Here is a 13948-nt window from a genome sequence, read left to right as displayed (position 1 = left end):
ACACCTGCTCACCAATCACTTTCTGAAGATGGGTTTTGAAAGACTTGACTCCAGCCTCCCAGAGGCCTCCAAAGTGAGGAGCGGCAGGTGGGTTGAAGTGCCATGTAATACCGAGCTGAGACACGGCATCCGTGATGGCTTGTTGATGACCAGGTGACGACACTAGCTGTTGAAGCTCCTTGAGGTGATTGTGTGCTCCCACAAAGTTTGTGCCACAATCTGAGTAAATGTCTGCCTACCAATAAAGCGCTTGTAAGCAGCAAGAAATGCCTCAGTGGATAGATCAGAGGCCAGTTCAACATGGACGGCTTTGGTGGCACAGCATACAAAGATACAAAGGTAAGCTTTCAAGATGGGTGCCCTGCGCACTCTAGCAAGTTTGATGTGAAATGGTCCAGCATAGTCGACTCCTTACTTAGCAAAGGGCTTGATCTGCTGAACCCTCATGGCTGGAAGATCTTCCATCCGAGGTTGAGCAAAGGAGGGTCTTTGCCTGAAGCAGCGCAAGCATGTACGCAGTAAGCGAGTAATGGCATCCTTGTCACCCAAGATCCAAAACTATTCCCTCAGAATACCTCTGAGTGTCTGAACTCCTGGATGATTATTTTTGTCGTGATAATGGCATATGATGAGATCAGTCAGAGGATCGGATTTCGGCAGAAGCAATGGGTGTTGGTGCTCAAATGGGACTGTAGCTTGAGGCAGTCTGCCACCCACCCTAACCAATCCATGTTCATCCAGAACGGGTACTAGTTTTCGAATTTGGGAAGAAGTGCAACGAGCTCTCCGAAGAGCATCAATGTCCCCCTGGAATGAACTAGATTGAGTGCGAAGCAGCCAAAGCCTTAACGCATGATTCAATTCCAAGGGTGTGAGGCTCCCATATACGCGTGCTGAGTGGGAAGTACGCAAGTTGTGAATAAAACACAACATAAATGCTGTGACCCTCAACAACTTGGTAAGACGGCTGAATATGGTTACCAGATGTTCTAAGTCACGATTGTGGGACATAGTTTCTAACGTCACAGCCTTGTGTTCCAGAAGGACTGGGTCCGCTTCAACAGCGTGTTGGGATTTTGGAGGCCAATACTGAGTTGGCTCTTGTAACCATAATGGCCCTGTCTACCACAAGTGGTGGTTTAGCAACTGAGTAGGTAGAAGGCCACGGGAGGCACAGTCAGCCGGATTGTATTCAGATGATACATGTCGCCACCAGGATGAGGGTGTCAAGTCTTGAAGCTCACTTACTCGGTTGGCCACGAAGGTTTTCAACTGGTGCGGAGAGGAGTTAATCCAGGCCAAAACCACTTGAGAGTCTGTCCATGCTGTAACTGATGACAAACTAAACTCCTTTTGATAGGTTGCATCAACAAGTTTGAGCAAGCGTGCCAGCAATAAGGCACCACACAACTCTAGGCGAGGCAAAGACTGGACCTTGACTGGTGCTATTTTAGACTTTCCGACTAACAAACGAGTGCTGATTCTGTTAGCTTCTATGATGCGTAAGTACAGAACAGCGGCAAAGCCTGTCTCAGAACTATCCGAAAAACCATGGATTTCATATACGCACCCCTCAGCCTTGTAGGTGACGAGGAATAGCAACAGCTGTGAGGCAAGGGAGCTCCTGTCTGAATTTCTGCCACCGTTCTGCCAGCTCAGACGGAAGATCAGCGTCCCAATCAATAGTTTGTAACCAGAGAATCTGCAGCAAATGTTTGGCGAACATTAACAGAGGGGAAAGCCAATCAAGTGGGTCAAATATTCTAGCAATCGTCGAAAGGATGGTTCTTTTTGTGGCATGGTTGGAGCTATCCTCAATTTTGTACGCAAATGTGTCTGACGCTGGGCTCCATTGTAGTCCTAAGACTTTGACAATAGCCTGACTATCAGGATCGAAGCTCAACATCTGGGGTATTTCAACATCTTCATGTGGAAGCCAATCAAGAAATGCGGGGTGATTGCTCATGAATTTCCTTAGTTTGAAACCACCTTTGGCAAGACAAGAAATAAGTTCCCTTTGAACATCCAGGGCTGAATCAATGGAACTGGACTCTGTGACAACATCGTCTACATAAATGTCAGTTAACAGGACTTAAGATGCAAGCGGAAAGGTTGCAGCCTCATCCTTAGCCAGCTGCTGTATTGTACGAAGAGCTAGGTATGGGGCTGCAGATACTCCATAAGTCACCGTCTTCAAGCGATAGTCTTGAACAGGATCAGTGTCACAAAACCTCCAGACAATGCGTTGGTAATCCTGGTCCCTTCGATGGATAGAAATTTGTCGATACATCTGTTTTATGACTGCAGTGAATAATACCGCATGTGACCGAAAGCTAAGTAAAACATTATTTCTTTCTGTAGTTTGGGACCAGTAAGTAGGCAGTCATTCAATGATCTCCCAGTGGAGCCCTTAGCCGAGGCATCAAACACCACCCGTAACTTGGTGGTAGAACTGTCATGCTTAACTACAGCGTGGTGAGGAATGTAGTATGATGGAACTGAATGTTTTTGTTCTGGAGGAACCTTTTCCATGTGTCCTGCAACCAGATAGTCCTTCATGAAGTCAGAGTACATTGCTGATACATCGGGATTCCGTTTAAGGCGCCTCTCCACACCAAGCAGGCGATTTATGGCTTGAGCACTAGTGTCTCCCAACTCAGGGGATGAGGTGTTGAATGGCAGACATACATTGTAGAGCCCATCCTCCATGCGCTTGTGAGATTCAACAAACATTTTCTCACAACGCGTATCTTCAGGTGAATAATGCTTGATGGTGGGGTACTCCTCAACTTCCCAAAATTTCTTCATGACTTCTCCCAATGGAGGGGAGGAACAGAGCAAGGAGACAGTGAAGGACTGTGAGTACGCAGGAACTGGCTTAGAAGCTACCCTTCCCATCAAGATCCAGCCAAACACTGAATCTAATGCAACAGGTGGGCCCTCCATGCTGCCCCCTGTAACCAATTGGGGAAACACATCTGCACCAATAAGCAGGTCAATGGGGCCAGGCGTATCAAATGAGGGATCCGCTAGCTTTAAGCTCGAGACTGCCTTGCGTACATTGGGCGATACCACCACACTCGGAAAATTACCAGTTATCCGTGGAAGAATAAATACATCAATAGTGAACTGAGGACAAGTGCTACCAACTGGCATGACTACAACTGAAGCACGAGCCTTAGCAACGTTCACTTGGGTGCCTGATAACCCACTGACTGGTAACTGGGTTCTCTCACGATGTAGCCGCAACTTCTGCATGCAGTGCTCAGTAAGGAAGCTAGCCTGACTTGCTGTGTCCAACAAGGCCCTAACAACAATTGGATTACCCGCAGCATCTAAAATCTGCACCTGAGCTGTTGACAACAGAACAGTGTAATCAGCTCTCGCAACGGCTGACGTGACTGAGGAGACTGCGGATATAGTTTCTCCAGAAGAAGCTTGGTCAGCATCTGATACCTGTGCTACTTTGACATGAACATGATCATTTTCAAAATGCAATAAGGTGTGATGTCTAATACCACATTTATGACATGAGAAAGTAGATGTGCACTGTTTCGAAAGGTGTGTTTTACCAAGGCAGTTTAAACACAACTTTTCTTTCTTCACAACAGCAAAACAATCCTGAGGGTTCAGGTTATGAAAGTCGGGGCACTGGTGCAACATATGAGATGCACTGCACATACAGCAAGACTGCGTTGAAGTAAGAAAAGCATTAGTACGGTACTTAGATTGGGTTGGGGGTTTCTGCTTAAAGGGCTGTGTCCCCAAAGTTTTAGCACGAGATGCACCACAGACTACTTCCTGGGCCCTACAGTGCCTTTCCAGAAATGCACAAAAGGAATTAATGTTGGGAAACTCACGACCTAATGTCATCTCCCACTCTAGCTGAAGCTTAGAGTCTAGGCACTTGCTCAGTATAGGGAGCAAGATCATGTCCCAATGGTTTACCGGGGCCTGCAATGCCTTAAGTGCTGAGATATTTTCAGAAATGACTGTCAACAGCCGCCGTAGAGAACTTGGTGAGTCTACTGAGGCTGCAGGTGCATGCAGTAGTAGGGCCTCAACATGTGCCGACACAATCAAACGTTTGTTCTCATACCGTCCCATGAGCAAGTTCCAAGCTACTTTAAAGTTTGCCTCCGACAAGGGTAACGACTGAATCATCCCAAGCGGATTGCCCACAAGAGCACCCTTCAAGTATGCCAACTTTTCTACAGATGACAAAGCAGTGTTGTCTGAAACTAATGTGGAAAACAAATTAGAGAAATTCGACCACTGCTGTGGAGTTCCGTCAAAGCTGGGAAGTGTGATTTTCGGTAATGCGACGTTTAACTTACGGAGTTCTGAAGCACTGCCTTCAGGCCCGGGTGCTAACCCAGGCTTCCTGTTCACAGAGTCGACGGTGGCCATGACTGTGTAGTACTGCTCTTCAAAGTCTATCAAACATCGCTGATGCTGTACACTGTTGAAATTCTTTCTTTTGTCCGACGAAGCTTCTACGTCGATGAAATCCGCTTCGTAGGAGTGCTTCACGTCCCGTAGGTCACGCACACTGGCAAGAAGCAACGGGACCTTGGTCGCGTCACTTGCTGCCGCTTTTGATAAGTCACACGCACGTTTCACCCGTCCCCCCGCTAATTGCAGCCGCAAACCCAGCGCTTTAAGTTCACTCATTATGAGACTATTTACGTGATTTCCCGCTATTAACCTCAAAATTGCTTACGCGAACACACAATAATTTAATGCACGCACGAATCAACTAAGTTACACCGTTCGTGCAGCAAGGTACAACACAACCAGATCAACGTACACGGCTTGTAATCACTTCAATGCACGTAACATATTTCACTGAACAAAGGCGGTCCCGGACACGAGAAGCAATGTTCACGCATGTGCCACGAATCACAAACGAATCTCGAAAAACGGTAATTCTTACACCAGAACGATCCGGCCCGAAGGACCAAAAACGTTACAGCGCGATAACTGAGTGGACTGTATACGAAAACGATTACAGATGCCATTATACTACAACAATTTAACGGTGAGGCTACACCATAGTACTGCTCACCGCCATGATGAAAAATATGACTGACTTCCGGCTGGAAGTCCAGGGCTGCCAACTATTGGCAGAGGATGCTGAATAATGGCTGCCACTACACAGCAGCGCGAGAAATACAAATTTTAAGTATTCAGAGACCTCTCAGAAGCACTGATTACGTTGAGGTCTAATAAATGTTACTAACACAAAATAACACACACTAATATACAGTCTGAACACACCATTACCACCAGTTTGTACTCGGGTTGACCTGACTGTTTGCTAAATAAATACAGTGTTTTAAACACTGACTCTGGTGTGATGGCTGGTTTTCTGTTGAGCAGGTTCTCCTCGGGACCGAGCCCCCCGTGGGACCCCAGGAAGGGGCACACAGCGGCCGTCCCAAAGCTCGGCCAGCACACAACGCTGGTGTCAGAGTCCTCCGCAGAGTCGTGCAACGAAGGCGAAAGATCAGTGTCTCCCGCCTGCGATGCGCATCAGTTTATGGCTGCATGCAGTGATGGTGCCGTGGCCACCCAGGATGCGCTGGCTGCCATCAACATCTGTAGCGGTGAGTGCCCATTCTTTGCCGAGCACACACTAGTAGACAGAGGGGCTCTCAGTACCAGTACCCATTGCTGTCATGGCTGTTCCTTCTCTTTAAGCCTTTGTGCATAACCGTGTGACATAACTAGCAAACAGATCCCCGTCAAAAGACCAAACACTGGCCAATGCTTAACATGTTCTACCATGTGGAGGAGACTCAGAACTCAGCTATGTTCAAAGTTAATGCCGTGCTCCAGTCCACCCACATCTGTTGTATCCTGGGCATCAGAGGAATGGTCCGAGCGCTGCTACTTGTAGTGTGGATGATGTGCACGTTGCAACTAACCTGCTTGCAGCGACACAGACTTAGTATAACATCTCATGTTAAGAGGTGTAGTGAACAACATGGCCACATCAAATATACCAGAATGCTGATGATGTTAGCGGCATAATTTGACCGGGAAACGCAATGGCAAGACACTTGATATGCATTCTAGAAAATCTGGATAAGACCAGTGAGAGCAAGTTCTGGGACACTCTTCAAAGGATTTTTGCAATGGGGAAAATTAACTTCTATAATTATTTTGAACCTATGCCATTGCTAGTTTGTACTTTATGTCATAAAGAGACCCCAAAAACAGTCACAGAAAGATTACTACACAGGCTTGCAGAAAAATGCCAAAATCTAGATTTTAAATGTAAATACTGCTCGGATTATACCAAGAAAGCAGTTAGGCACAAATGAACACAGTAGACTGACAACGATGAGACTGTTGCAGCTAAAAGATAGTAAATACAGACAAAAACTTTCGACAACACAGCAACAGGCAGGGACAACCAACAGTGATAATAAATATATAATATGTACAGAACACTGGCAATACAGTGACGCAAAGTGAATCCAGTGATGAAATTAAACTAGTACACTTGAGTCCCGTTATAGCGAGGTGTCACGTTTCCGGGTTTGATCCTCGCTATAACCGTGTCCTCGCTATAACCGAACGGGACAGATTTTGGCCCCCAAAAAATAAAAATTAACTGAAAATAGCATAAAAATTGTGTTTAAACCTGTATAATTGGAAAATAACAGTTTATATTAACAAAATCTTAATTTCTGTGAGCAGATGTGTGAATTCTCTTTAAAACGATACCCCACAAGTACCGATACTATCACCGATTGCATCAAAATAACCAGAATACCCTATCACGCCACGTATGCATAGCATCTCAGCCCACAATCGATTACTCGACTTGGCCCGCGGCCGACGCAGCATTGTCCTGCTATCTATTTTCGACGCGGGCTGTCTGCTGGCGACCATGTTGGTTCGGGATGTTGCTTACAGGCGGCGCTAGTGTATCGCGACCATTTAATTCCTTACAAAACAGCAGGAGTGCGGCAACGCACGTACGCCTCAAACGAAATAGTCCCTGGAAAACTATACTTTTTTTAATTTAAAGAAACCTGTAAACTTTTTTAGAAAATAAATTTGGGATTAAACTCAAACCATCACCAGCCCCTTCCCGGATAGATACCCCAACAACTGACCGGAACAAAAGTTACAAGAAAACTGTCCTAGCGATTTGGAAATAAATACGGTAGGGCCTACTATTTGTCAGATAGTAAAATAAATAACGTGACGTGTTTGTAAACTTGTCACGACTGAAATAATTCCAAACAAGTTTACAAATATTTGTGTATTATTAACGCGATCAATTAGCAACAAGTATAAAGACAGCTCTGACTTTTTTGGCCTAACATTGTTATAAACAATGTTATTATTCGTTAATGAAAATGTCCCAACAAATTAATTAAGAGCATTTATATTTAAAAAAGTGCATATTGTTATGTTTAATGGCAGGAAAAAATAGATTTTGTCTATTTTATAAATAATAAGAAATGCGTACAAGTATATGTATATTCAAAGGCTTGGTTTATTTGAGTCGAGCATACCTTGGCCTTGAAGCCAGCCAGTGATGCTGTGACTGTAAAGTCGCAGGCAAGCCCTGAGTATGGGCGTTTGGATGATGGCCGGCTTATCTTTTAGCGACGTAGTCAGAAACGAAACAAGGGGACTGCACTCTTTGTAGCCTAGCGGTTGCATTACACACGCACATATCCCTAGCACATTCAGCATTTATTATACTGAGTTCACAGGAATAGAATAATATTAATGAACAGATAACTAATGGAAGTTTAATAAAAGAAAGAAAGGACGGGATTCTATTTTTAAAGCCACGCACTTAGGTGGCGACTGTAAGGCTGAAGAATGTGACAGGTGTCAACGGCAAGATGTCTAGTGGTGAGCGAGAGGGGTGGAGATAAAGCAGACAAATAACCAAAGCGCGCTTCACACGATCACGCCGTAAATTCCTCAAAAAGATCTCGTTATAGCCGTGTTCTCGCTATTACCGTGCTTGCTATAATGGGATTCTCCTGTATTTTAACAACACGATGACAACAGAGATGAACGTTACAGAAAACGCTATTAGTTTTCATCAACCTTCTGTTTATGCCTGACACTGTGGACACTGTCAAGATGTCTTTTTAACAGCAAACAGGCTCATAAAATAACAGCAAAAGCCAGTTGGAACCTTTTAACTGAGAGAATAGCATTTCACCATTGCAGATATATTCAGTCAGTAATGACTTAATGAGCATCAATATCAGTTACATTCCAGGTTTGCCCGGCTAAGCAACCCAGAATAGTTATAAGACAATCACTGGAAAGTTTATGTTTTTATAGGATGACTTTGAAGTTTTATGTTTAAAAGTTTTTTTGTTAACATTAAGGCAGTACATATTATTTTTTCAAGAGAATAGTGATCCTGCTAGAATTTTTCAATAAAAGATTTTTATTGCACAGTCTTTGGTTTTATTAACTTTTTCTCAAAAGAAAATGTCAATCACAACTAACTTGTCCAGATGATTTTCCACACACGTCACTATAAGCTTAGCTCATCACTCGGTTACAAAAAAAAATTAGGTCCCTTTGTTAAACTTCTAAGGTGCAACAATATTCCGCTGATATGCCCCGGGATGGTCACAATGGGCAGATGCTGACACGTGGGGTTAAATTTTTGAGTTATAAAAAGTCCAAAATTATATTTTAAAAAAAGGTTACTCTTCGGCCTGGTCCATTACAGCAGGTGTTACATTGTCTCTTCATGGCTTTTACATCATATTTCTTGTGAACAGCTGACAATAGCGACAACATGTTTAACAACAAATTTATCTTCCCTTACAAAGGTGAAACAAAGGGGAGGCAGTCCCATGTGTCAACCGACCCATCACAAAACAGAAGCAGAAACATGACCATATAGGGAATATTACTGGAAAAACATTTGTTCTCTGCAAAGTCTGGAAAGACATATCACCCCACCGCATGGTTTGCCCTGATTGACTGGCGAGACAGCGCCCGGCGAAAGTTCTGGTCCATTGCTGCGAGTCGTGCACCTACGTGCTGGGATTTCCCAACATTGCACTACATGAAAAATAACTTACTGGCGACAGTGTGTCGTGCCCGTTTCTCGCCTGTGTCTTCCTTTTTTTTTTAACTTATAGAAGAGTTCAGCCTCACTAACCAGAATATGCTTCAAATTTGTAAAAACATACAGTGAAACTCGTTTAAAACGATCCCGCACAAAACGATTTCCCGTTTCATACGATCAAATGCTTCGGTCCCGCCATTTTCTTCATATGATGTGGGTTATTATTTTCCGTATAGGACGATCCTTGTAAAATTAGTTTCCTGTATGAAACGATCTCTTTTTTTGTTTAAATGCATTATTTATTGGGAAAAAACAGTTATATTTTTTTATTAAAAAATACGTAATTGGTTGACATGTATATTCTCTTTAGGACTCGTTTAGTCGTTTCACATTTCACGCCAGTCGCGTATAAAAATGGACATGTAGCAAGCGCTGGTTGCCATCGTGGTAGTTTGGTTGATGCCTGTACGGAGTGCGCGCATGAAGTCGATTATTCACATTGATTGCTCGCCGGTTGGCATCATTTTTGGTTAGGTTGATGGCCGAATAGAGAGTGCGCCTGTAGCTGACTATCGATATGGGTATCTCGCCGATTGCTGCAACACGCGATTCTGTCTATTGCCGACTGCCGAGTAGTATTACCGCCACAGATTCCCGCTAATTACGTTAGTATCGTCTTGCAAGGGAGTTACTTTTTTTTTTTAATTTTAATTCTTTTTTATTTGGTGATAAAAATATGGTTTTAGTTTCATAATAATGGCGTTAAATAAGAGTGCAATCAAACGCAAAGCGTTATCATTAAAAGAAAAGCTGGATATTATAAACAAAGTTTATTCCAATCCCAAGGTTTCACGAGTGGCGATGGCTAGGGGTATGCAAAATTCGCATTTGCGATAAAACGATCTTTTACGCGAATTTTGACATTTTAAAGCGAATAATCACGAATTTGCAATAAAGTCATTTTTACGCGAATTTTAACAGTTTAAAACGAATAAACTCTATATCCAAATTATAGGATACTATTTTTACGTGAATCTTAACGTTTGAAAACAAATAAACCCGATATCCATAACTATTTGATTAAACTATGCTAAAAATACGTAGTTCTGACGAAGTTCGTAACGTAGGCCTAACCTGGTGCAGAATTAGTAAATCAACACGGCCGCCATAATTCAACTAGAGTACGATGCGCTGCTTCCTCTCACACGCGAACATGTGACAATGTTTTTAGTATTTATGGTAAGAAAAACGCTGTAAACATGTATAGAGGCGAAATTGAATGTTTTGAATAACTTCATCGATGTAAACAAAGACGTGAGTATAGTTTGATACACTTGTACACAAAACATCAAATATGCAGTAGCTACACAACACGTCGTTACTAGCTGAGCTCACACAATGATGCAATCAGCAGCAGCAGTGCAGTTGGTAGCCGGTAGGCTGCGCGCCCAGTCACGCTCACGCACACTCACACAAAGTCACAACAAAACAAAGCTGTTTACGGCCGTGCCCGCACGTGGTTGAATACACCAAACTTGTAAACTGTATTAATTGAACTTGCGTGGCGTGGTAGTTGTGCTCTAATACTTACGTGGCGTAGGCCTACATACTTATCCGAAGTAATAAATATTTTTAACAAAAATGTGTTAATTTACCGTAATTACTTTTGTTGACAAAAATGCCGAAAGCTGCTACAGTAAGTATTTAAATAAGAATTGAGAAATGACTTCATACTTCTCCAAATACTGGACATTCAATTTCAATTAAACCTTTTTAATGTCATATTTTTTAACATTAAGTAGTTAGTATTTGGTGTGTATTAAGCGTTAAAACAATTTTCATGACACTTGAGATATGAAATTGGTATTACTGTTATCCATTTTGGTAGTCAAAATAACCTCCCTTTCAGAGAAAAATAACACAGATTTTCCAGAAAAATAACACCGATTTTCCAGAAAAATAACACCGATTTTCCAGAAAAATAACACCGATTTTCCAGAAAAATAACCTCGAATTCTGTGAACAAATAAACACGAAAAGTGCATACCCCTAGCGATGGCTAAGGAGTTGGGAATACCACCATCACCACTTAATACCATTGTTGCCAAACAAGAAGAAATAAGTTCCGAGGCTGGCAATATTTCATCGACCTGTAAGAAGAGGAAGAGTGGAAAATATGAAGAGATAGAAAAACCATTGCTTGAATGGTTTAAACTACAGCGTGCACAAACCATCCCATTAAGTGGTGTGATTTTAAATGAAAAAGCAGAACAGATTGCTTTGACATTTAATGTTGAGTTCAAAGCATCGAATGATTGGCTTGACCGATTTAAGAATAGGACTGGCATTGTGTACCAGGCAATAAGTGGAGAGTCTGAGAGTGTGAGTGAAGAATCAATAGAAGCCTGGAAAATATTATTGCCTCAAATTCTATCCGAGTATGAACCGAAGGACATCTTCAATGTTGACGAGTTCGGCCTCTTTTTTCAAATGCTGCCGGACAAAACATTTGTTTTAAAAGGAGAGGCTTGTCATGGGGGTAAACAGAGCAAGGAGAGGTTGACTGTTCTTGTGGGGGCCAACATGGATGGGTCCGAGAAGCTTCCACTTTTTGTAATTGGGAAGGCAAAACATCCACACGATGTTTTAAAAATGTGAAAACTTTACCATGTCGGTACACAAATAATAAAACTGCATGGATCACTTGCAGCATCTTTGAACTATATTTGCACTCCCTGGATGCCAAAATGGGAGTAAAGAACAGAAAGATAATTGTGTTTATGGACCATTGCCCTGCCCATCCGAAGAATGTAGCGAACTTGAGGAATGTGAGAATACAGTTTCTTCCTGCTAATTCCACATCAGTTCTGTGTGATCAAGGTCCTAAAGCAGTATTATCGCAAGAGACTGGTGTGCAGACTAATAACAAAAATGAACCACACAACACCCAACTCTCCACCCTACAAAGTGTCTGTATTAGATGCACTGCATTTCCTTGCGGCTTCTTGGGAATCGTTGGACCCAACCATCATTGCCAACTGCTTCAAGAAGGCAGGCTTTGGAGGTGACACTGTAGCCCCAACTGATGAGGGTGATGGTGGCGATGAGGGTGCGTGCAATAATGCATGGAAAAGTTTGCAAAGCAAACTACAAATCACTTGTAGTTTTGATGATTATGTTGAAGCTGACAGTGACGTTCTGCCTTGTGATCCTCAGAGTGCTGAAGCAATAGCAAGCAGCAGCAACAGTGATGTGATTGCAGTAGAAGAGGATTAGGAAAGTGAACCATGAGCAGCATCAAAACCAACCTGTTCTGATGCCTTAGTGCATCGATCTGGAAGGGCTGCGGGACTTCGTTTAAGGAACTGCAAATGTGCCATTGGCAAAGTGTCTGGCTCATTGAAAATTTCATAATGAAGCAAACTGAGAAGAACTCTAAGCAAACAACACTGGATCACTTTTTTAAAAAAATTTAATTTAGAACATGTAATATTGTACTGTTTTGTGTAAACATTTATTATTCAATATATGTAAATGCAAGTAGGAATTAGTTTCACAAATAGGAAATTTAATTTTTGTTTCGTTATATAGTCTTTGGCTCTATTTTTCATAAGAAATTGTTACCATTTGTAAATTTTTTCAATTATACTGATAGTAAGCTATGAAGAAGAGGATAGTTTCCTTTTCCCTTGTAAGAAGTTTTCCCAGCTAAGAAGTTTCTTCTCGACAGTCCCTTGAAAAAAGTCTTAACAGAGTTTCACTGTAGTTAATTTACATGTTAATTTAAAGTGATCAAGCAGAATAGAGAAAAATTAATTATAATAAAATAAAAAATTACACCTTCATATGATATCTAACCAAAATTAATAATTTATACATAAGCTCAAACAAAAGACCTTAAATACTGTAACTATTGGAAAGGTTTACAGATTATTATTATTTGTGAAAGTATTTATATAATTATTGTTTATTAATATTGTTATGTATTTTATTATATGCTATGGATGCTAGTTAGCGAGCAACTCTTCATCATAATTGATGTAGTATAATATCGGTCTGCTATTTAATTTCTGTTGGATTTGTGGTTTTTCCCAGTTTTACTTTGATAGTCAATTATTTCCTGCTAAAATATAGTAACACAAACTATATATTCCTATCTGGATTATGTAGGAATATAGCTACCTCAGTATGTTTTCATCCAAAGTTTCTCTGAGCTTTGTCGCTCTTAGCAGGCTTAGCGAAGTTGAAAGGGATGTTTCCAACAAGAATGAGAAGATGGCCATCAGAAAACAAACCACGTGAAGGACAAGGAGACGTCCGCGTCTGCTGCGATTTTAGTTCCATCTTTCACAAAAGGTCAAAATTAGGACGTCTGCGATGAACTGAACTTGAACTTCTATGTCGTGCGATTTTCGTCGATTCATCGCTGCTTTTGGAACTTGATTTTCTCATCCTTGGTGAGACCACTCCCTTATTTGGTATTTGCAGTACCTAGGGTCTTCCTACGTGGGAGAGCTCCAGACTTGGAGATCTTTGACTGTATTATTTTAGCATTCGTTTTTTCAACCATCTGCTGACTGTGATTTCCACCCAGTAGTCTTAGGGAGAAGTCCTGCTGCTGCTTTACCAACGATGGAGAGTCTTCAATACACAATCTGTTTAGTATACCAACAAAATCTTTGTAGGTCATCAGTAGTCCTGTACCTTTCTTTCTTATGACCACATTCACAGGCTATGGGTTGCTCAAACTATTTAATTTTTTAAATCGTAATATCAAAGTAAGAATTGGATATTGATTAATTTTATGTTGTATTATAGTAAATGAAGTAATTTTAGTTAGTTCAAGACAGCCATGTTTGAGTTCTGTTTTATTAA

The 13948-nt window shown here is 41.8% G+C and overlaps 1 protein-coding gene across 6 annotated transcripts in view; it reads left to right on the top strand.

Annotated features, from left to right (window-relative positions):
• LOC134527856 (uncharacterized) overlaps positions 1–13948 on the top strand; it is a 162723-nt gene that overhangs the window by 119069 nt on the left and 29706 nt on the right. For all 6 annotated transcript variants that reach the window (XM_063360823.1, XM_063360821.1, XM_063360824.1 and 3 more), the window contains exon 7: positions 5383–5609. In XM_063360823.1, coding sequence (XP_063216893.1) covers positions 5383–5609 — 227 coding nt within the window. The remainder of the gene's footprint in view (positions 1–5382; positions 5610–13948) is intronic.

Source organism: Bacillus rossius, chromosome 1, assembly GCF_032445375.1.
Source record: "Bacillus rossius redtenbacheri isolate Brsri chromosome 1, Brsri_v3, whole genome shotgun sequence".
NCBI lineage: Eukaryota > Metazoa > Arthropoda > Insecta > Phasmatodea > Bacillidae > Bacillus > Bacillus rossius.
Note: the sequence above shows the minus strand (reverse complement) of the source record. Positions and strands in the feature narration are given on the sequence as shown.